The 24646-nt window shown below is 38.2% G+C and overlaps 1 protein-coding gene across 7 annotated transcripts in view; it reads right to left on the bottom strand.

Moving 5' to 3' along the window:
* Nucleotides 1-24646, bottom strand: part of BOD1L1 (biorientation of chromosomes in cell division 1 like 1) — a 52126-nt gene that overhangs the window by 4441 nt on the left and 23039 nt on the right. For 2 of the 7 annotated variants that reach the window (XM_050947223.1, XM_050947225.1), the window contains 14 exons: nucleotides 24308-24377; nucleotides 18990-19033; nucleotides 17606-17693; nucleotides 15665-15735; nucleotides 15376-15457; nucleotides 13266-13339; nucleotides 11774-11858; nucleotides 10620-10693; nucleotides 8324-8396; nucleotides 8203-8237; nucleotides 5772-5820; nucleotides 2346-2380; nucleotides 2157-2241; nucleotides 1564-1723 (listed from right to left, as the gene is read on the bottom strand). In XM_050947223.1, coding sequence (XP_050803180.1) covers nucleotides 1564-1723; nucleotides 2157-2241; nucleotides 2346-2380; nucleotides 5772-5820; nucleotides 8203-8237; nucleotides 8324-8396; nucleotides 10620-10693; nucleotides 11774-11858; nucleotides 13266-13339; nucleotides 15376-15457; nucleotides 15665-15735; nucleotides 17606-17693; nucleotides 18990-19033; nucleotides 24308-24377 — 1025 coding nt within the window. Of the gene's footprint in view, nucleotides 1-1563; nucleotides 1724-2156; nucleotides 2242-2345; nucleotides 2381-5771; nucleotides 5821-8202; nucleotides 8238-8323; nucleotides 8397-10619; nucleotides 10694-11773; nucleotides 11859-13265; nucleotides 13340-13632; nucleotides 14431-15375; nucleotides 15458-15664; nucleotides 15736-17605; nucleotides 17694-18989; nucleotides 19034-24307; nucleotides 24378-24646 lie in introns of those variants that run through there. The other 5 variants (XM_050947224.1, XM_050947226.1, XM_050947227.1 and 2 more) reach the window with 5 other exon arrangements.

Below are 24646 nucleotides of genomic sequence, written 5' to 3'. Positions count from 1 at the left end.
TACTACAATTTGGATTGGAGTAGTTTGGCAGGCCTTTCCATACTGAAAATTTTATTTGCACTGCCACAACACAGAACATCTTGAAAGCAGCTAGTTTCTCAATGCAGCAAGAATACCAGTATGGCTGGTGGAACGCTGGTGTGTGTGTGTGGTATTATGACCACTATAGTAGCCATCAATTTCATCATCTAGAGCATGGGCCTTGCAGAAACTTGCTGACTCAGGTGAATTCTTCTTGTCACCTCTGTGATGTCCTGGACTTTTTACAGGGTGAATTAAAGCTTTTAGATGAGCCAAGTTTATCAGTATTCCTATATACTACATTATTACACAAGGATAAAAGGAGATTTTAGATCTATGAACTTATTAACTGCAGCACTCTAAGGTTGGCAAGAACAGATCTTAGGGACATATACTGCATGGGCGCCAGTCCAACAGGCAACAACTCACTCATTACTAGAATCAATTCCTTATCAGGAATCCAAGATTTAACAAGCAGATGGGATGCAGCCATTATGCATGTGAAGCGTTTGTCAACACATATCTAGCTGCCCTCCTCCAGAAGGGGTAGGACTGTACATCTTATGGTGGTTGAACATGTAATTTCTAGATAGTTTCTATCAGATACCACAAATAGAATTCTCTCCCCTATTGCATTTTCTTAACTTGACTACCATTAAGTAATATGACAGCACATGATAGAAAAAAGCCTGGCACTGTGATTCAGAGTCTCCGACTTCATTAAGCAAAAAGTCACTAGATACCATGACAATCTGAGAGAGGGCTAAACTAATGCCAACTTCATTACAACTGCTATAGATAATACCAGAGGCTCACTTTATGATGACATGAGGCACAATATTTACAAGGGACAGGTCCCCACACAACACACACACGACTTTACGTGTTGTAGCTAAAAAGATAACCTTTAAAGTATTAAAATCTCAGCTCTTTATACATGCAACCCACCAACATATTCGTTCCAGTTACTGGTAAACATGCTTTACCATTCCCACCATTCTCCCTGCCAGTTTCATTCCTGTGAGAACTGAAAAGCATGTCAGTTTCCAGGATGAGTGGAGGATGGCACAAAATATTAGCTTTCAATTGCAAAGACATTGCTTTGTGCTTGATCTACACATAAAAGTTGTATTGGCATAGTTACATTGGTCAGGGTGTGAACTGCCAGTGTAGATGCAACTATGCAGATGGAAGACTGCTTCTGTTAACATAACTAATGGTGTTCGGGGAGGTGCAGTTACTACACCAACAGAAAAAACTGTCAGTGTAGGCTGTGTCTATACTGGAGGCAATGCTGGCATAGCAGTGGTGACATAGGTTGTGTAGAATAGACAACCTTAGAGTTGCAATTTGTAGTTCAACCTGTTGAGGAGCTGGGATTTTTAACACTAGTGTTACTGTCCTGTTTTGTAGGGATGACAGATTTTTCAATATCAGACTTATTATTTTATTTTTTTTTTTAAAAGAGGCTAGTTAACTGTACATCTCTCATAGAAAATTGGTGGCAATGTCTTTTAAAAATACTTGCTAGCTGAATATTACTTCTGAGCCTCTAATCTCGTGGCTGATCTAGTTGTGGCTCCAGAGTGTGTTTCATCATCTTCATCATCATCATCTTCATCATCATCTTCCTCCTGTTCTTTCGTTTCCTCTTCAGCAGCAGATGCCAACTTCCGACGTTTTCTTTCCGGCTCCAGCATTTCTGTCCATGACAAATTTTACATGTGTTATAATTTCATGAAAGGCCCTTCAAAAGGATATAGACACTTAGTTTAGAAAAGGCATTTAAAATGGGACTTGTAGTAAAATAAGCAATTTTCCGTTTCCTTCATCCTTCAACACTTTTAATTCACACTTGTTTGACTTAATCTCTCAAACACATTCTCAATAGTTTACTTTGGCAGTTCACAGCCAGAATTCATAGAGAATTCATGGGGGTTTATAGAAGCATCTGGGATGTACCAATTCTGACATGAGATTACAGCAATTTACATAATATTTACACTAGCTGTAACCCAATGATTTTTTCCCAATGAAAGGAAAACACAATAAAGCTGATCTTGTTACAATTTAATGCATACCTAGGCACAGTAAACTCTTCAGTCTGTTAAGAGTAGCACAATTTCATGTCTTACCAGTTTCCTCTGATGGAATCACAGAACATCTGGGCTTTCTTCCTCTTCGACGCACAGTCATCTCTGCTTTTCCCGCCTCACTCTCCTGCGGTAATGAAATGAAAACAAACAGGATTAATGATATGTGAGAAAGTGGGCCATTTTTCAGTATACTGCTTAGAGGCTTTCTGTAAAAACGTCTGCACTTACATTTGCTGTTTCTTTCTTATTAGACGTCTCTTTAGCTAAAAAGAAGAAACACTGTAAGAACTCTACCCAAATGTAAAACTGAACTTCAAATCCCTTTACTAAATCAATCTTTTTAAAAAAGAAGTTTCCAAACTCAGTTTGTTGGCTTTTTATAAACATTACCAAAGTAGTCAGAAACACATTTAAAGGCTCTCTTTCCAGCAGGGATGCCAACCAACTGGAAACAAAAGGCAGGCTTTTTTGTTTTTGAAAAGAGAGATAGCTTATTCATTAACAATATTCAGGTCTTTAAAATTAAGATTTTTAGGTCACATTACACTATTTACTGCATTTATTGATTTAAAATGAGTCATTAATGACATTCCACTTTAATGAAAAAGCAAAGTTATTTAACTATTTCAATTGCTATCTAACAGATGAGGATGGCAGCAACAGAAAAGGACAGAGTTTTAGGGTCTGACTGCAACTCTTGCATGACTCAAAAGGGACTATTCATGTAAAGGTAGACTGGGTCCTTCATTTAATACTCCTGAAGGACCGTGGTGCATGTTTTAAAAATGCATATACAATCTCCACCATGCAAACTATCCTAAGAAGCAGCTCCCAGGCCTGAAAGGGAAACTATATATGTGCTGTCACTGTAGTGGGTGCTTACAACCTTTAATTTTGGCCTACCCAACTCTGTGTTGGAACAAAGTCTACTCCATCCCTGGGAGAGAATTTTGCCATCTGGCACCATCTGCATAATAGTGCAGATAGAAATCCCTCATAACAGAAAGGAGGCTCATGACAAAAGCAAATTGTCTTTTCCCCCCACCTACAGAACTACTAGCTCTCTTTGCTATCTGCAAGGCATGAGAAAATCCTACTCCCAAGCCTCAGCTTTGCCAGTTTGGTTCGACAAAGCTTGATCATCCTATTAGTCCATCTGCTTATCTGTCATAGCATATATAGAAAGGACATTATCCATCCATATTATTAGATTGTATGAGCAGAAACATATACTAAAACTATAAACACACATTTAAGTGCGTTGGAGTTGAGTCAATACATTTAATGAAAAAGCTCGAATTGTGAATGAAATTTATTATTAACATTCAAAGACCTGCATAATTATATTTAATATAGACATGCAACAAAAACCTATGACAATAGGCCTTTAAGAACATAAGAATGGCCATACTGGGTCAGACCAAAGGTCCATCGAGCCCAGTATCCTGTCTACCGACAGTGACCAATGCCAAGTGTTCCAGAGGGAGTGAACCTAACAGCTAATGATCAAGTGATCTCTCTCCTGCCATCCATCTCCACCCTCTGACAAACAGAGGCTAGGGACACCATTCCTTACCCATCCTGGCTAGTAGCCATTAATGAACTTAACCTCCATGAATTTATCTAGTTCTTTTTTAAACCCTGTTATAGTCCTAGCCTTCACAACCTCCTCAAGCAAGGAGTTCCACAGGTTGACTGTGCGCTGTGTGAAGAATTTCTTTTTAAATCTGCTGCCGATTAATTTCATTTGGTGGCCCCTAGTTCTTATATTATAGGAACAAGTAAATAATTTTTCCTTATTCACTTTCTCCAAACCACTCATGATTTTATATACCTCTATCATATCCCCTTAGTCTCCTCTTTTCCAAGCTGAAAAGTCCTAGCATCTTTAATCTCTCCTCATATGGGACCCATTCCAAACCGCTAATTATTTTAGTTGGCCTTCTCTGAACCTTTTCTAATGCCAGTATATCTTTTTTGAGATGAAGAGACCACATCTGTACGCAGTATTCAAGATGTGAGCATAACCATGGATTTATATAAGGGCAATATTCTCCGTCTTATTCTGTATCCCTTTTTAATGATTCCTAACATCTTGTTTGCTTTTTTGACTGCTGTTGCACACTGTGTGGACGTCTTCAGAGAACTATCCACAATGACTCCAAGATCTCTTTCCTGATTAGTTGTAGCTAAATTACCCTCCATCATATTGTATGTATACAATATACCTTGCAAAATAAACCTAATGAATAATAAAACGTGAACAGAGTTCATTCATTTTGCCGTGTTAAACTATGAATACATTAACATTTCAGTACATTTTGTAAAATCTTACAAAACACAGATGTGTTAAAAAGTACCCCAGAAGATAGTACTTTTTCTTTAAAATACAGAGTGGTAGAGTCATAGGACTGGAAGGGACCTCAAGAGGTCATCTAGTCCATATAGTATGGATACTCCAGCTCTGCTATAAAGCTTCAATAAAAGTATATAAACAAATTCTGCCCTGAACCTGTATAATAATCCAAAAAAAATCTTGATCCAGTAACAATCATGATAGTAATTGGTGCAAAACAGTTTCACTTATAAATCCAGTATCATGTGCTCATAACTTTCTGAAAAATTCTTGTGACATTTTCCATGCTTAAAGTTTTGCCCAACGAAGATTATTTTTGGGAAGGTTGTGGGAAATTTGAATCAACTGTTTCTCTCTCTCTGTTATACAGAAAAGCCCCCAAGCCCCATTTCCTATTGTGAACACGAAGTCTCTCCCCACAATGAACCCCCATGCAGATAGCCATTTTTAAGCCAGACTTTGAGGTTTCAAACATAGCATGGAACCAGCCTCACTGAAGTGTAATGCCTTGGTCAGGTTTGAAAAAAACCTGTTTTTATTTAATAGTTATATACATTTGAAAATACTACTTGGGGCATGGGAAGTAGTAGAAACAAAAATCACTTCATAAAAATTCTCCTTGGCTGTGAAGCCTACAAAAAACTAGAGAGTCGTCAGGCTCCTGGTTTGCTGAGACAACAGCCTATCATGCTGACCGATACCGTCCCATTGTTGCTTTTTATACCTCCCTTGGTCTATCTGTACCCACCTTTTGATCCCATTTCCACAGAAAGTGAAGTTATCCTATCTTTTCTCAGCTACGGACTTATTTTTCTATTTTTATTTTAACCTTCTTACCTTATTATTTGCAATTTTGGTATCTGATTCATGGAAAGAGATGGAAGCAAAAGAGGGAAACTGATCACTAGCAGTTGAGAGTCGGTTTTACTATAGCAGCCACTACTTCTGTGTTCTGTCCTGTGCTCCCCAACACAGTGCATATAGCATAACAACATTTTCTGTCGTGTATTATTCCTTACTTAACACCAGGAGCAGCACTGTTGAAGTAAGTCCTACCAGGATCAAAAGAGAATAACCTAATTGCTATCTTTCTATTCTATATAAAACTCATGTAAGGGAGGGACATCATGTTTCTACCAATTCATTTACTTAGTTTCATAGAGAGGAGAGACTCTTGAACGCAGAGGCAAAGCTCGGGAAGGACACTTTAGAACCATCTGGAAGGGTAAGCTTTTATAGGTCTCCCCCTTCTCTTTCCTGTTGATCTGTTAAGGTAGATGGATAATTTACTTGCTTACCTGTTTGAGAAAACTTTCCTCTAGTAGCAAGAATTGGAGACTGTTGAACCTAAAATTAAAAAAAGCCCCAAACATTTCTTAAAATAGAACTAGATAAACCTAGCAATGGATTAGCAAGCACTGAGATTTACTTCTATAGATATAAAAACATGTTTCCAAAACCAGAAACAATAGAAAAGTCTGATTGACATGCGGAACATTTTATATCTAATTTCTTGTAGTGACACTGGTCTGCATTTATTCCATGCATGACTGGACAGAGTTCAGAACAATTTATTTGTCAGGTTAGTCCATGGACAAATCAAATTACATCAATTATTGAAACATGCATTTTACACCTTGGAATGCTACTGCTTACCAAACACTTATTGAAAACAACCGAGATCACACAAGTTTCTGAAAACTAACCTTGCACAGTCAAGGCAATTTAACAGTATGTCATGATATGTAGGAAAGGAAGGTGTGGTACAGCAATTTTATGTAAATCTACACTACTACAGAAACTCACAAAATCACTACAGCCACAAGTTAGTGTTCACTCTGGATAGAGGAAAAACTGCATAACTACAATCTGCTATAAGAATACAAAAAGAGTTGCTTTTACCACTGGATTTAAGAGTCTGCAATAAGGAGTCTAAAGTTGCCTTTGAAGTGTGCATTTATCCCCAGTAGCATTAATGGATCAGAAGCAATCTCCCCTTTCTTATCTCCAATCACTAAGGCTTCACATTATAGGCACACTATTTCTGGTGGAGGGTAGATCCAGCTCCTTCTGGACCCAATGTATGTTGATTGATAAATATGCCAATGTGAGTCACCACACAAAGATGCAGGACATTTCCTTATAAGGGACTGTTAGAAATTGTCAGCTAACAACAAAAGTTGAGTGGGATTAGAACTAGATGAAGAACAGTAATTTTGTTTCACGGAAGATTTCCAAATTTGTTTTCATTCTGATTCGGAACAAAAACAAAATGATGAAAGATGCTCAGCAAAACAAATCCAAAAAGGGCTTTATTGAAAAATTGATTTGGAACAATTGTGCCAGGCAGGTTGAAGGGGATTTGGGAGCCTAGAAACTTTGGCTGAGCAGTGAGCCTCAAAGCTCAGGAGCTGGGGTTCTCAGGTTCTTCAGCAGCCTGCTTGTAGGGTTGCTAAGAAGCCAGGAAGATTGGGATTTTGGTTTTACATGGATCCTGGGCCAACTGACTCCTCAGGCTGCCAGACTCCTGTGGACCATTTCAAATTTCATGACTTGGCATTTACCTTTGGAAAAATGCTGAGCCAGAAAATTTCCAGATCAGCTACACTTGAGGTAAAAGTTCTGATTCAACATCACACCACACTATAAATTTGACTGGACTGTACTGAGCAAAAATGCATTCAACAGAATAGGTATCCTCTTTAGCAGCTGTTGCATGTGTTAGAATATTAATAAAATAGACAGCAAAGGCTCTTAGAAGTTAGAGGGTTACCTGGGGAGCTCTTAATTTACTATTCACATATATCTGTCTTCTGAGTAGGCCTATTAGCTTAAATACAAACTGAAATCCCCCATACTGAAACTCCCGACAACATATAGGGATCACACAACCAGCTTTTTACTAGATCATTTCTTTTACGTATATGAGGCGAGTGATACTTAGATGCACTGAGCTCACTGCTGGAACTAATAGGGTGGAAAAGGAGGCAAAACTAAGTCTTTTCCTCCTTTCCCAATACTTAGGCCAAAATGACCCCACCATAGGTTATAACAGCATACAAATGTCTGCAATCAGTATTTGAGTTGGTGTGTAAAATTATCTGTAAAAAGTTTGATATTTTTATTGCTGCTACAATTTTTGAAAGAGAATTTACATAGAATCATAGAATATCAGGATTGGAAGGGGCCTCAGGAGGTCATCTAGTCCAACGCTCTGTTCAAAGCAGGACCAATCCCCAACTAAATCCTCCCATCAGCATTTACAATGCTGGATTAAAAAAAGTACTGCTAGACTGCTGGACACTACTACTGAGTTCCAATTGGTTAGAATAACTTTTTGCTCACAGAAATCAATTATTATATTGGATTATATTTTCACATCAATACACTCAACCATTAATTTCTAGTTTATATATTTATTGATTTGTTTTTTACATGGTAAATTACATAAAAATAGTTTTAAATGACCAAAATGTGCGTACACTGGAATCGCATCATAGGTGCATTTAACATATGCGATTTTAACTATACGCGCTCGGCAAAACAAAACAAAAACAGAGAAAACCAACAATTTAAATACTGTACCTGCAGTGCGGGTGATTCCGCCCGCCATTCTACTCAATGAATGTTTGACTATATGCGATTTTCGCTTTACGCGCTGAATTCAGAACCTAACCCCCGCGTAAGATGCGACTCCCCTGTATCCAAATAAAATATTCAGACACTTACATTCCCAGTGTTTATGTCAGCTTCTGAATCCACCCCTGAAGAAGAAGAAAAAAAAAAAAGATTCAGAAAAATCATTGTTAACATTTTCATATTTTCTATGAAGGTATCACATAGTACTTACTACTCTGTACTGCTTCAAGAGGGTATTTACGAGGCCTTCCTCTTTTCCGCTTAACTATTACAGGTTGATTTTCCTAAAAAGAGGGGAGAAACAGGCTTTAGTTACTGTAACATCAGATTTTAAATTAGTACAGGTATTCATTCAAACAGTGGGAATAATAAGAATGACCATACTATCCTGGCTTTAAGGGAAATCTGAGACCTTTTCTAGTACAAAGTATCTTTCCAATGACATACAGAACAGCCTTCAAATCATAATAGCCAAAAAGTCTGCAGTCAAACAGCTGAGCCATTCAGATGATCAAAATAAGATTTTTATTTCTATTATTTAAAGACATATGTCCTGAGTAAGAATCGCTGCAGATGTAACTTACACTATATCACTAGTTGAGGTCTACATATTTCAAGGCTTTGGTAAAGAATGCAATCTTTTACCTCACGGTCATTGGCTTGAATCTAGCCCAGGTTGTAAACAACAAAAATCATCATCTGATTGCTTTATTATAGCCTCTGTGAAATAAGTTAGTGGGTGTCAGTCTAATTTTTACTGGACAGATGGCCAGATCCCAAAACCCACCACAACTGGCACCTCATTGGCAGTTCCACGAGAGAGACCAAAGACTGAGGACCTGATCCAAAGCTCACTGAAGCCAAAGGTAGTCTTTCCTCTGATTTCAGTGGACTTTGGATCAAGCTGTGAATGAGGAAGGAAACCTACTTCTCTCTCAGCTCTAGGATATGTCTACATTGCAGCTGAGAGCGTGAATGGAGCTTGTATAGATGTACCCATGCTAGCTATAGTCTAGCTACCTCACTAAAAGGAAAAGAGGATGCTGCAGTGCAAGCTTCATAAGCCCACTTGACATTTTTGCGTACATACTTGCTAATGCAGCCCACACAAGCCCACACTGCAGTTTCCTCACTTTTCCTTTTAGCAAGTTAGCTAGAGTACAGACAGCACAGATGTGTCTACAGAAGCTGCAATTCACATCTCCAGCTGCAATACAGATGTACTCTTAGGCTACATCTATACCACAAGCTAGAGGTGTGATACCCAGCTTGTGCATGCATATGTGCAACTAGTCTGATGAGAGCTAATGCAAATATAAATAGTTTTCTTGCTGCTACTGCGGCTACGCTACTATTTATACTCATGCAAGCTCTTCTCAGGCTAGCACAAATGTATGCACACGAGTTCAGAATCACACCTTTAACTCATAATGTAGACATAGCTTTAGAGATGCTTCTTCCAATTTTGGGTTTTAATACAATAGGAGTATTCTAAGTAAATTTGCACTGTTACTACCTGTGCTATGTCTAGGTAGTGATTGCAGTCTCCGGGACAGTCAATCAATGCACCTTTCACAAACAGTAAATTAACTTACATTTCTAAGCCACATACCTTGCAGACAGAAAACTATTTTAAATTTTTTTGTGGTACTATTTTTCATACCCCTCTGTTTGCAAAGCCAGACTGCTTCCTTAATTAACATAAATTCAACTCTCTCTCTCTAAAGAGGAAAAATACAAATATATTTAAACTTCTGAAAATTGCCTACAATAGCTTTTCCACATATCAATATGGCAAGATATGGTGCCCTGATATCAGAGCTAGAAATAGAGTCCTTATACCATTGGAAAGGGATAGTTATTGGCTTTTAACAGTAAATAGCAACAATTACTGTGATTTATAGTTTTGAAGAGTCATGAGATATCAGATCTCAAACCTGTCAGTGGTTCAGAATTTACTTTTGTATATATTTCAGGCCATTGTAGTTTGGAGGGAGAAATTCAACCTTTGTAAGGCTGGGGTCTGGAAAGTAAAGAAAAATGTTGTGCCAGGTTATGTTTTAAAAAAATTACCTGTGGCTGTTTTGCCTTTTGGGAGTAATCTTGGCAGAGATTAATTGGGAGGAATGCAAATGAAGTGGTCAAAGTTGCAGGTTAAATGCAATTTGTTACATATACAGCACCAGCACATACCGTATCTCTCTTCAGATTACTCTCTTATAAAAATAAAACACCATACAAGTGATATGACTTCTTTCCTGCATTTTTCACTCTGGTTGATGACAGAACTACTCATGGTTTATATTCTGGATTGGACATTATAGCCTGGCTATTTAATTAGTCACTCTACAATGCTCCAGGTGATCAAATCATTGTTTTCTTTTATGGCTGAGGTGAAATCAATATTGTAGTTTTATTGCTGCAGTCAAAGTAAAAGACAAAATATAATTTTGTCTTAATGCTAAACTTTCAAATGGCAATGAATTAAGATGGATAAGACTACTTGCCTCTACAGAACTTAAATTACACTCCAGGCTCTGCTTTGCTTTTTCACAGGTATCCTGCTTGCTGGTTAACTCATCTGCACAAAATACAAAGTCAAAGACACAACTTCACTGCATAGCTTCGCTTTAGAAACAAAAAAAATTGGCCACAGTCTCTGTACTGCTCAAAACTACTTATGTGCCTGGGGGTACTATAACTTAAATGTCAGTACAAATACTATTAATAAATCAGATATTTGTCTTACAATTTTTGCTGTATTATGTTGTCTAATGAAGCAGCCTAAACAAGTAGAAATTACTGTACTGGGTTTTGGATTTTAAAATAATGGAATTCCAAAGTTTGAGAGGGTTACACATTATTATAACAAGAACCCCAAAGTCAAGTTATTTAATGATACTACTATTAATTTTTTTCCCTCGACACCCACCAACCAGAAAGCTAGCGGGGTGAGCTGAATAGGTAGTTAATTGCAAAACAAACTCAGATTTGTCAGTGAGTTTGTTGATATTGAGAATTGAAGCCATTAAACAGATCAATCCTGCGTTAGTGTCTTGACACCATGCAAAGGAAGGTAGATGAGGAAGTCAAAGCCAACATTAATTCATAGGACACTATATAATTCTTTGTTTTTAATACAATGTATAAAATTAATTAATAGGGCTAAGTCATCCATAGTCAATGCAATTTATACACTTTGCTCCTACAGGCAGCTGACTGGAAGGGGGAGTTCCTCTCTGCAAGAGCAGGTTGTGGTTCTGTCAAGGAAAGGCAGCTCTAATTTATGGCCAGAGCTACACAGAGCCTCACTGGTGAAGTGTCCTGACCCTCCCACCTCTCTGGCAAACGGCCCATTTTCTGACTCCAGGTCATGCAATGGAGCAGAAGCAGTGGCTGGCTTACATTCCTGTGCACCTTCTCTGGACAGGCTTTCCAGGGGCCCCGAATCAACTCTTTGGGAATTTCAAAAGCCAACCAAGTGTTTTTCAATGGCTACTACACTTAACATTTTTATAGACATAACACTATTAATGGAGAAGATAAGCAAATATTTAATTATGAAATAAAGATTCTCATTTTGTTATCTCAAATATATATTCTAATTAAAAATAACTGTGTACAGTTTCAGTAAATTGCCCTGAACTTATATTTACATTACCTTTTTCTTCCACAGTATTTGAAAGAGGTGCATGTTTCCTAATGATTTCTTTGGATACCTCAGCTACATCTCCAGAGGTCACATCCTTAATTATTTTGAAAAAATAAAGAGTATTTTATTACAACTATAATGTCACTCCCAGCTACTCTTAAAAAATATGAATGTAAATGCAGGGCCCCCAAAGCCCAGCACCATGCAGCCCCTAAAGCCCCTGCGTTCCAGAGGCAGAGAAGAGGAACTTGTGCAATGCTCCCTTGTAAAGTCAGCCAAACGACATTAAAAGGGAGCATTGCACAACTTTAAAAGAGTACGTTCCCTAATGGAGCAGCGATGTAACTTCGAAACAACGTTAAGCAGGAAGATGGTAAATGAGGAGTTACTGTACCAAGCAGCGGGATAATCTAGTCACACAGAATATACTCAGACACACTCAGATGATGGCTATTTTTCCATCAAATGTAGAGGGAAGAAAAAATAACCTGGTATATTCCCAACTGGATTATACAAATTTCACAGTAACCAGGTGTTGTTCAGCTCTGTGACATACTTTGATTATGAAAAATAGCTACTGGTTTCCCCATCCGGGTCCTCCACAGCCATACATGCAAGGGAGACAGGAGCCTATTCCCATTAAACCTCAAAAGCAGGGGACTGGGGCAACCAATGGAGAATGGGGTGTTGGAAGGAGAGTTTAGAAGGGGTGTTTTCTTCAGGGGGAGAAGTTGAGATAGCCTGGACTATGGATGGGGCTGTAGAAGAGGCTGGCACAACCTAGGAGAGTTGTTGCATAGGAGGAAGATTTTAGGGGGCAGTGAGCCTGGAACACGCTTCACCAAGCCGTCCCTCTCCAGTCATCCCACAGTTGTGCCCCAATCCTCTTTCAGCCTTTGTATCCTGCTCATTTTCAGCTCCTGCCCAATCTCTGTCCCTGCTCCCCATTCTAATCCACTGTTTTGTTGCTCCCTTTCAGTATTCCCCCATTCTGCTCCTTCCCCCTCATTTCCTCACATCTCTGCCTGCAATATATAGCACTAGCCTCCTCCTCTTCCCCCAATTTCAGAGACCCAAGCTGGCAGGGCACCAACAGGGGGAGCAGAGAGAGGAGAAGCAGAATCTTTGGTAGCAGCAGCCTGCAATGGTTGAGAGGGAACTGGTGTTGTATGCCTGCTGTCCAGCCATATGTACAAGATTCTGCTCCAAGCAGATTATACTGAAATGAAGGAAGGTGCGAAGAGCTGCCAAACGTGTGGATGTCCCATCTGATGTGTGACACTTAGCCGCCTCATAACTTTGGAAGAGTTCAAAACTGAGGCTTGAACAGTTTGAATCTTTTCATGGTAACATTTAACAGTTAAAATATTATTGTAAGAATTTACAATTACTGTAATTATGGAAATCATTCCCCAAATCAAAACATATATATCTACAGCATCAGACACCAAAATTCTCTCAATATCTTTTTGACTACAACAGTGAAAATGGACAAAAATACCTTGATCTCTTTTATTTTGGAGCACTGACTCTGTTTGTTTCCTTTTCTCAAATCCTGAGTAATCGGATAATCATCTGTAAAACAGTTTAAATGTTTAACTGAAATGCACCTGTCTATGCTTACGAGAGCCTGATCCTCTTCTCATTTACACCTGTTTTGCATCAGCCAAGTTGTCCCACAAAAATGTAAATGGGGGGGGGGGGGGAAAATCAAGTCCTTTCTCTTTGAAGGAGCAAATACATGAAATAATGAAAAGAGACTTTCAGTTCTATATTACTCATCATAGTTTTTTTAAAAAGCATGACAAACCTCAATTTCATAGCTGCGGCACACTAAATTAAACATGGACCTCAACTGCATTCCAACCAGATTAAACAGCAAAACTGCTTTATATGCTATATGTTTTCATTCAATATATTTATAAATTAATCATTTTGAAAAAATTTATTTGTTCTCTGGAGCAACAGAAGAAAAACAGTCATCAAGAGAGGAAGTAAAAATGTCCATTAGTCCAATATCATTCACATATTTTTACTCTTCTACTATCATTAATATGTAGTGTGTATAAAATAATTATGGTTAAGAGGTGCAATATTATCTTCTTTTTGTAAAACTCTTCAGCGGTAATTGAAGCAGTGCTTTATCAATATTACCGAGGGCAGATCACAATTCTTGGATGGATATTCCCATATAGATTCTGACAGTAGATGCTAGGACTAAACAGGTGAAACATTTGGGGGGATATTATTAGAGTGGAGCTCCTTTTCCCTCTTTGTCCTCCCCGCCGCTTCACCTCCCAGATCAAGCTCCACTGCCCTGTCCATCAGGGCTTGAACTGGGGGCGGGAAAAAAAAAAAAGTGATATTCTCCCAAGCTTTACCAACAAGCTAAGCTCCACCTACTTCAGATGCCAAAATGAGACACCACTCGCAGAAGATTTTGTGATGTTCAAAATATGATCGTGTGTGTTCTGCTGGGGTCCTCAGGCTTCCAGGAGTTGGTTCCCTCTCAGTACGATTCACCTACATTTATGGGTACTGCTGGACTCGTCTCTCCCTTGGAGGAAATGGGGATTTCTTGCTGGACTCTATGGGAGTGGCTGCCCTTTGATGAGGATGCGATACCTCCCTTGGCTCTGTTCCTCCCCTCTGGCCTTTCAGCTCCACTGGTCAGATTGGGGAGAAAAAGGCAGTGGTACTCTCCTATGTGCCATCCACTCATAACACCAAAATGAAATGCCACTCAACAGATTATGCAAGTCTTCCTAATACATTCCTCTGCTTTCTTAACTGCTTTTAACAACAGTGAAATAGGTAATGTTGACATTTAACATCTGAGTTAACAGTCCACGGAGATGAATAGGAGTGATGCCCACTTGTCAGAGTAATTGTTTTTGACTCTCTGCAAACTCAAGCAGACAGTACTGCATGGGTCACATGCATGTTTTCAAGGTCATCTTCTCAACCATAAGGGCTATTGACTTTTTTATTTAAATTAAAAACAGCTATTGGAGAACAAATAAAAAATACAGTATACTCCTGTTTATCTGAAACTCTATTATCCAAACGTCTGCCCTGAGGAAGATGAGCCCCCAGTTCCAGGGAATGCTACAAGCTGATGAATGACTTCTGCAGCAGCACAGGGAGCCCCCTGTAGCCCTGCTGTCATGGGAGTGAGTGGGACCACGATAATGGAGCTGCAGAGGGCTCCCTGCGCTGCCTCAGAGCCAGTAGCACCCAATTCCCACAGATGCTATGTGCAGGGAAGGCTGTGGTTCTGGCTAGACAAAACAAAGTCCTGGCTGGGTGTCTCTCCTCCTGCAGGGATCGGGTGCCTCTAACCTGCCTCTGCTACTCCCTAATGAGACAGTTCAACAATGATCAGTGCCAGGTACGCCCACAAATTTCTTGGAACCAAATCAGCCTCTGAAGGTAGAGACTAGGACTGGAAATCAAACCTGAGCCTAATGCATGGCTGCGCAGAGCACTAGGATCAAGTTACCCAACTGGCCCATGAGCCATGATTACATACACAAATTTGAACACAGAAGTATAAAAAACCCTTAAGATTTATGAAGATAAATGTGTGTGTCTGCAGTTGTTTCAGCTACCTGATTCACCTTCTCGAGTAGGCGATTGGTTTTTTTCCATTCCTGGCATGCTGCTTACTTTTTCCTGATCAGGTATTTCTATCTGTAATTAAAAAGTGGGAGTATGTCAGATTTACCGCATGAGAGAACAAGAAAGGCAATCCTGTTCCCAGGCACTGGTAGTTCAAAAGTATCTGTATATGTGCCAACTTCATGTTCCATTTAGAATGTTGGTCAGAAAACCCAAGGTACAATGGTTATGTATGTTTTGCTTCCATCTGTAAAAGCTGAATATAATAAGCATGCTTACCTCTTCATCTTTTACTTCAATCTGGATATTTGCTGCTTCTGTCATGTCTATGGTATTTGAAGTTTCCTGTGCTGAAACACACAAGTATAAATATATAAATGATCAAGTCCTTAGTATACACTGCACAGATTGGATATAAAATGCTCAGAGGAAAGTGAGTAGTAAGTGTAGTTCTGAAGAGTGTTTATGCACTGTATGTTGCATCTTGCCTGAAGCTGGACTGTGTAGAGCAGAATTCAATATTTAAATCTCCATTCTGAAGTTACACTGTGATTGATTTCCCTCAGTCCAATTCCCAGTGGACACAGTACATCTGTTGGCAGTTCCAGGAGACACGTCTAGTGATTGGGCACGGAGACTGAACTATCCTGCTAATGATAATCCCTCCAAATCAGGGTTCTAAGGCACTGTGAATAAGCTTGCACTGCAGCTGCATTTACTATACCCGTTCTGTGAATATACAGAGGACTTCACTCTGTAGAGATATCAGAGAGATGCCTTTTATGATCACTAACATTCACACACAAGAAGAAAAATAAAGGGCACATTCAGACTTATTTTTGTCTCTATTCTAGCAGTAACGAAAATCTAGAGGAAGGCAAGGCTTTTTTTTTCTGGTGTTCAGTCTTTCATCTATATGTTCTTCCCCTGTATTTTTAAAAAAGCAAGAGTATGTAAAGATTAATTCTTATGACAAAAAAAAAAGTATGTTTGACCTTAATTTGACCATAAATTAACAGTTGTACAATATGCTTGTGCGTGAGATTTTTCATTACAGGCTGCCATTGTACTGTAGAAGTTACAGTGGATAACCCAATAGAAGCTTTGCCTTCAAGTGAAGCCGAGTTTGATTTCTCTGACCAAAGGTTAATGGTCACTAGTACCATTGATGCATCATGAGAGGGAGCTAAACAAAAAATGGGGGCAGGGAGGTGAAACACTGAGCTATCTGGGTGTGCAGGGAATTCTTATCACTTGTGGGCCAATGCAATATATGGGAATGAAAATAGATTTGTAAAATCTTCTTAGCTTTATTAAGTACACTGCTGTTGCACTGTTCCTCCTTTATTTTGGGGAATTTGCATGCATAAAAAGGTTTGTGAATTCAAAGAATTACCCAACTTCAGTATACCACTACGGTAACTGCATGATGAAACTTCCTGAAAATTCAGGCCTAACTTTTTTGGATTCAAAATGTCCAATAGTAAAAACAACTGAAATATCTATCTGACCAGATAATTCAGTAATATCTCTGAAGAGAAAAATGAGGGTAGGACAGTGATTGTTGAGCCACTCTGATGCATCTGAGTGTTGAAAGTTAAAGAAATAAACTGTGTATATTAGTCTGAACTATTGGTCCCAAATGGGATCATACAATCACCCTTTGCTGGTATATCCCAAAGCCAAAAATTAAAAATAAAGTCATGGTTTAGTAATTTCATGGTGAAACAATCAGTAAGAGAAATATATTTCACAAACACGTTTAGCACGGAACTCCGCTTTTTGTTTAGCTGTGTGTGTATACAGTAGAGCGGCGTGGAAAATGGAAATTCCATTTTGAGGAGGATTTCAAGATTTTGAAAATTTGTTTTTGTTCTAACTCAGAACAAACCCCTAAAATATTGAAATTCTCCATGAAAGAAAATTCCATAAAAAAATTGGTTTTGGTCAGTTGAAACTTATATTTCAACTCTGACTTAATTATAATACACAACACAAAATAAAAAAAAAAAGTGAAGCAAAAAGTTGTTTCAAAAGGAACTTTTTTTGTCCCAGAAAGGCTGAAATGCCCCCTCCCGCCCATTTTTTCTTTGAAAGGAAATTTTGGCAAAACTGATGCTTTTCAGTTTTCACGGAACTACACTTTCCAACTGAAAATGGTTCTGTCAGTGTCCTGCTAACCAGCTCTGTTGTACAGTATACAAGAATATACTTACTTACCTGTTTCTTTACCTGCAGTTACTGAAGATTTAGATTTCCTTTCTTTGCAGCTATACTCCTCAACTCTTTGTGTGTCAGAGTTTTCCACCTAAGTGTAAATTACAATTGCAAAGTTAATACACTTATTTTATTCACTGAAGCTATGAAGGCTGAAAGAGGAGAAAGTTTTCCCCAATTGCTACTCTCAAAGTAGAATATGCAGTAGAAGGAAAGAACTGAATGAACACAAACAAGTTTGTTCTTAGAGCTCCAATACCTATAATACCACAGAACAGCAACATGATGGAAGAACAGTCTAGCTCTGTTATAACTATTAGTATTTCCAGAATTTCTACTTACCATATTTTTAAATGAGGGCTTTCCTTCAAGCTTCAATTAAAACATATTTTTATATGTTTTGAAAAGGATGTAATAGGATGGACTACATACTAATCTGCATTAATGGGACAGCACTCAGCTATGTGCCGATGCTAAATTTATAAATAGCAGTTTTAGGATGACCAGAAATGCAGTAAATCACCATCATAATACAGAACTGGGAAATAATTCTTACAGAAAGAAAGAATCATTCTCTAGCAATAGCTCAGACAGGTAAATGCTTAGTGATTCTAAAATTTTTAAGTACATTATAGATTATAAATTTTTATACTTTAATAAATTATTTTGTCATCTGGGTTAGCCGCTTTTGGTTATAAAGTATGTGCCTTCAATACCTTATGACATTTTACATCTGCAGTCTTTTCAACTACACCCTATTATATTTATCAACCTACAAATCCTTGTATGATCACAACGGATAGTATGTAACAGAAAGCCTGGCCTTCTTAAAAGTTTCAATTATCATCCCCATTTTTCCTCTCAGGAGATTTAATGAAATTTCTCATTTCAGTCTATCAATACTGGTCCTGAAATGGCCACAGACTGTTGCAGAATAATGTAACAAAACCTCTTTGCTAAAAAACTCAATGTGCTTGCATCCACAATGCTCTCAACACCTAACAGGTTGAGAGCACAGGTTCAAAGATAAGAACCAAGCTCTGGATGGTGAAGTCAAGAAAGGAAAAGCTGAGGTACTCTATGCATATTTATGTGGCAAATGGATAAATAGCCATTTTGCATCAATTTGCATAGCTGTATAACCTCATTATACACAGACCTTCTATATACTAGAAATAACGTTTCCCTTTAGATTTTGGCATGCAATTTTGTCATAGCCATGTTGGTCCCAGGATATTAGAGACACAAGATGGAGGAGGCTGAACTTCTGTTGAAGCTGGTCCAATAAAAGGTATTTTCTCACCTACCCTGTCTCTCTTACTTCCCTTCAGAGACTGCTCAGTATAAATCCAAAACGTAAAATAAAGTAAATGTAACAAGAGCTTACATCTATAGGGTCTTTCTTGAAAGAAGCATTCTTCAGTGGCAAATCTGTTAAAATAAAACAGAATACTGATTTTATGGAAAACAAAAAGCTCAGCGAAAGCTTTTTGTTGCCTCATGATGTATCCAAAAAAGTTCCAGAATATGTAAAGTTCATGTACTATGTAATGCAATGGGTTTTTAAAAAAAAGAATAAAAAAAATTCATTTCTAAAGGGTAACGTAGTTTAAAATTACTAGTGTTTTATGGCTAAAGATAATTTAGATATTCATGGGTGAAATTCTGGCCCTTTTGAAATCAATGGTGCACTGCTATTTACTTCAGTGGGATTAGGATCTCACGCCATATATTTAAAATCACAAAGCTGGATCATGGGATAGTACATAACAAATCCTGGAGCATCAGGCTCAGTAGGGGAACCTAAGCTCGCATGATTCCAGTAGCAAGAGCCAAGTATGTCACTTCTGTAATCTACTAAAAAGAGAGAGAGGAAAGCATAGTTTAGCAGTCAGAGCACAAGGCTTGTGTGCTAATTCTGGATCAGATAAAGCTCACTCTGTGCTCTTGTACAAGTCACTGACCCTCTTTGCTTCCTGACAGGGAACTATTGGAGCTGCTGGGTATTTTTGAAAGTATTTTTGAAAATCTGGCCATTTTGTACAGATGTGTAAATGAGAGCTGACATCTTTTTGAAAGTGGTTACCATCTGTAGGTGCTAAGCACTTTTGAAAATCTGGTCCCTGAAGCACTGACTTCATATTTTCTTATTAAAGGTTTAACGCAACTAAAAGCATTCCATGCAATTTAAGTTTCCTATCCTACATTTAGGATACAAGAGCCAGTATCCAGCATAATTTAAATGATCCATGGTGGCAATATTGTTAACCTATTTAAAAGTATTCCACAGTCAAACTTTTTACTGTTACACCCTTAGCAAAATGGTATCTTTCAATTTTTAAAAGCACTGTCAATTGAAGAGTTAGATCCTAGCCACTCAAACAGCAAAGATATGTTTACATTCCTTGGAATCTTGGACTACTAAACTACTGTGTCTGCTGTTCATACTCAACAGTGACAGAATACACATTTGTCTTTTAAACAACTTCCTTTTACGTATGTTGAACTATACCAAACACAGCAAAGAGATTATTTAAAAAAAATCTCAACCCAGCACAACACAGCATTAAAATCTTGAATGTGTGTCATATCTAACATGATTTACACAACAAAGGGATTCTTTTGTGAAACATTTTACATTATGAAAGATTACTTTAGCCAGTTCAGTCCACACATTTTAAACTAAGTATTGTGCATCTGGATGACTGAGTAACTAAGTGCTTTGAAGTGCATGTTAAAAAGTACAGCAATCTCAAAGGACAAATTAGCATGGTAGCCTGAGACCAGAATTAGTAGTAGTAGTCATAAAGAACCAAAGAAAAATCAGTCTTCTGAAGATAATACCCTGCAGCCAATATTCACGGTTTAAAAACCTTTTGTATAAATGCATATCTGAGCAATACCTATTTCCTTACATGCATTTATGAAGCAAAAGTTTTTAACATCTTTAAAGCTGTCTGTATGAATTTGATCCCCTAAAGAATAAATCTACAATTACTTTTATACCTAATGTCATGTCAGCAGGTATTTGCAGATCTTGTAATCTAGAACATTACAGGTCTACAAAAAAATTAAGCACTGCATGAGTGGCAATCACCCAGCGTACACTGTGACCTTGCCATCTACGTAGCACTGGTCTCTATGAAGCACTGGTCAAAACCTTCAAAACAACGATTGCATTTTTTATATTAACCAGCACCACATAATCAGACTTTCGTACACACTTGTGAAGCGTTTCATTTCCCCCTTGATCATTTATTAAAAAATAACAATTTAAAAGAATTTAGGATCAGCAGAATAAAAACATTTCCTGGACAGATCAAATGTCACACGAGGGCTGCTGATGATTTTTCGAAATAAGTAATTAAAAAAAAAAGTATATTGTACACAAGGAAGGGACCTGGATTCCTAATTTCCTTCTAACTCTCCAAGGAGGCAGACTTCTGTCCTATGAGGAGTCTCACTGACTTAGACGGGGATCTGCATAGCTATAGTGGGAATGCCCCTGCAGAGTTCCTGGCAGGATTGGGACTCTTAGGCCTGATACATGTTAATAATTATGGCTACTTTTATTCTGTTTTTGAGGAAGGGCTTTTGGGGAGGGGGAGTAAGTGGTGGAAGAACACAAATAGAAGCAGAAAAAAATTCAACTATACAAGTAGGTTAGCTGAGGGCTTATCAAAGGCTCTGCCATGTTACTCAACACAACAGAAGCAGATTGATATTAAAGTCTATATCTATCTACTTACCTATATTAAGAATTGACTTAAACCCCCATATTCTATTTTAGGTAAACCTACCTCTGTCCTCCTTGTCAAGGTTATCCTTCCGGTACATCATGCAGAAGCATAGAATCACAGGGTTAGAAGGAACTGCAAAGGTTATCTAGTCTAACCTGCAGCCAACTCACCTGAATCCTAATCATACCTAAGGATTCAGCTGGCTTCAAAATCAACATGGGGGAGGGCAGGGGAGGGGTAACTGTATACCCAGCTGTAACACATTACTGACTCTAGGCCTTCAACACTAAACTATTTGGGGAAGGGACTGTTTCTTTAATTTCCTTGGACAGTGCCATGCACACCTAGTATTATCCCTGTTATCTTTTGTAATTCAGCTTAGTCCTGTTATCTAGTTGTTGCAATAATTGAAGATGATCTCTGTGTTTAAGTCATGTGGCAAATATCCTTACAAAATTACCTGGAGCACAAACTCCATCAAGAAGACAGGAAAAATATATAAAAAAAATTCTAATCAGATTAGTACTGTTCTTTTTCAGCCTTATAGGCAAAACAACAACTGCAATAAATATTTAAAAATAATACTTGGAGAAGGAATTAAGTGAGTGCAGAAACGTTTGCAGTGGAAGAGATTTCTAACAGGTTACCTAGTCCTAAAAATAACTCTGCCTTTAACTCGAGAAAATACAATTTTCCCATCATTCAACTTATAAATGCTCTTCAAACTATGGGAAATGGATATGAACTTGCTATCTTCTAGCTAGCAAGGAAGACACATGAAATTTTCCTTTGAAGCCAGTACTAACAAGACACTCTGACTCAGCCATAATAGAAATGCCATCTCTGCAAAGGACTTGTTAAAATACTAAAAACAAGGACATTCTAAGTTTAGTCCTACATTCCTATGGGAAGGTTGCTGTATTTTACCTGAATACTGACAACATTATAAGAACATTAACAGTTTGTAATGTGCTTGCAATTAGAAATCTTCCATAGAGGCCAACATGGAAAATAAGGGGATGGAAATGAGAGAGAGAAAAACTACCTCTGAGATTGCTGTCTCAAGCAATTAATAGTAGCATTTAAAGATTTATGAAGCAAATTTCTAATGTATTACCGCGACACTTTGATGCTCTGATTTAACCTTTTAGAAAGGCTATTTCCATTCAATACTAATTCATAGGATAAGTCACTTTTGTCACGTTACAATAGCATGTTTCCAACCCCCAACTCAACATATTTATTGTATTCCATTGAAAAGTGTGGCTCAGAGCTGGCCACCAAATGATATGGCAATACAGTTACCTGAGTGTGAATTAAATGGAGAGTTGGGGGGGGGGGGGGGGAACTGAGCCTAAGCCAGGCTCAGTTCCCCCGTTAACTCTCGAATTAATTCACACCCAGGAGTTTTCATTAACTGCTCCTCTTGGGGTCTGTTTTATTGAACCATTCTAGTTACATAATAAAAGTGCGTTTTCTTGGCCCTTCCAGGTTCAAATCATTCCTCGCTTGGTCAGCAGGATTCTCTGCAGCCACACTTCAAGAGACTGCAGTTCTTCCCCAAACCAAGCTGTGCAGATTCCTCCACAGTCTTCCTTCTAGGGCCTTAGCCTAAATTCTGACTAGCTTCCCTAGCTTGCCACAATCCTTTCTCTACTACCAGAGCCTTCCTGCTCCTCATGTCTGTCCAGTAAGTAAACAGATAGCCTATGCAGCCCAGCTTATAGGAGATGCTGCGTCATGTGACCCTTGATCACCTGACTTCATCACAGGGCAGAGCTTGGGGCCTTTAACCCCCTGTGATATTATTATTATTTTTTTTAATTTTATTTATTAACTTAAACTGCTTTTCCTTGGGTATTATTTCTAAAGATTATGTCAAGATGATTGACATAAGGCAGTTTTAGGATGACTAGTTTATCTGATTCTGATCCTCCCCCCCCCCCCAAAAAAAAAAAAAAAAAAAATCAATGGAAAGACTTCAAATGGGCTTCAGTGGCCTTTGGTTCAAGCCCTCTATGCATAGTCTAAATTAAAACTTATCTGTGCAGGAATTAGTAGATTAAGTACTTAAACTCCCAAATATGAAAATGTAAACCACTGTCATCATAAAAATGTAGAGACACATAACTAAGTACAGAAATAACCATTCTTATAATCTAGTTCAGGGGTTGGCAACCCTTCAGAAGTGGTGTGCCGAGGTCTTCATTTATTCACTCTATTTAAGGTTTTGCGTGCCAGTAATACATTTTAACATTCTTACAGGTCTCTTTTTATAAGTCTATAATATATAACTAAACTATTGTTGTATGTAAGTAAATAAGGTTTTTTAAATGTTTAAGAAGCTTCATTTAAAATTAAATTAAATGCAGAGTCCCCCGGACCGGTGGCCAGGATCTGGGCAGTGTGAGTGCCACTAAAAATCAACTCGCGTGCCACCTTTGGCACGTGTGCCATAGGTTGCCTACCCCCGATCTAGTTTGTCCAGCTGCAGAACAGAGGCCATAGGACTTCCCTGAATTAATTCCTATTTGAAGTAGCGCACATCTCTTTCAAATTAAGACTGGTTTTTCTAAAAAGTGCCAGAGATGGAGACTCCACTGCAAGCCCTAGTAAATTGTTCCAAAGGCTAATTATCTTAAATGTTACACATGTACACCTTATTTCCAGCTTCAACTTCCAACCATTCCCATAAATACTTCTGTCTGCTAGACTGAAAGGTTCATTATCAAATTTTTGTTTCCAGTGTAGGTATTAGACTAATCATCTTTTTGTTAAGCTAAACAGAGAATGACACTAAGGCATGTTTTCCAATCCTTTAATCATTCTTGTGGTTCTTCTCTAAACCTGCTCCTATTTGTCAATATCCTTCTTGAATTGTGGACCTGAGAACTGGACAAAATATTTCAGTACTGGTTGCACCAGTACCAAACAGACGTACTAAGCCACAACAAAATAAATCTACCTTTTAGACACTCTTCAATATGAGGCTCCTCATGCAGTTCTTCCCTTGTTGGACTTCTAGACTTTTGTGGCTAAAAACAGCATACAAAGGAAACAAAATACTTCAGGTCTATAGGGGGAAAAAACCCTGTCTTGTATCCATAGCAAGAGGTATCACTGTATAGCCTCAGCGAAGCAGTCGAGAGAGCTTTGAATTACAAGATTTTAAACAGCTTTTCAATCAAATATTGATACATCGTATTAGTTTAGTAGTGGGGATTAGCAATATTATATAACCAGGAAGTTATACAGCACCATTAGTTCTACTTAACTGTTAAATCTGCCACAGAACCAATGGATT

This window comes from Gopherus flavomarginatus, chromosome 3, assembly GCF_025201925.1.
Source record: "Gopherus flavomarginatus isolate rGopFla2 chromosome 3, rGopFla2.mat.asm, whole genome shotgun sequence".
In the NCBI taxonomy this organism is placed as follows: domain Eukaryota; kingdom Metazoa; phylum Chordata; order Testudines; family Testudinidae; genus Gopherus; species Gopherus flavomarginatus.
Note: the sequence above shows the minus strand (reverse complement) of the source record. Positions and strands in the feature narration are given on the sequence as shown.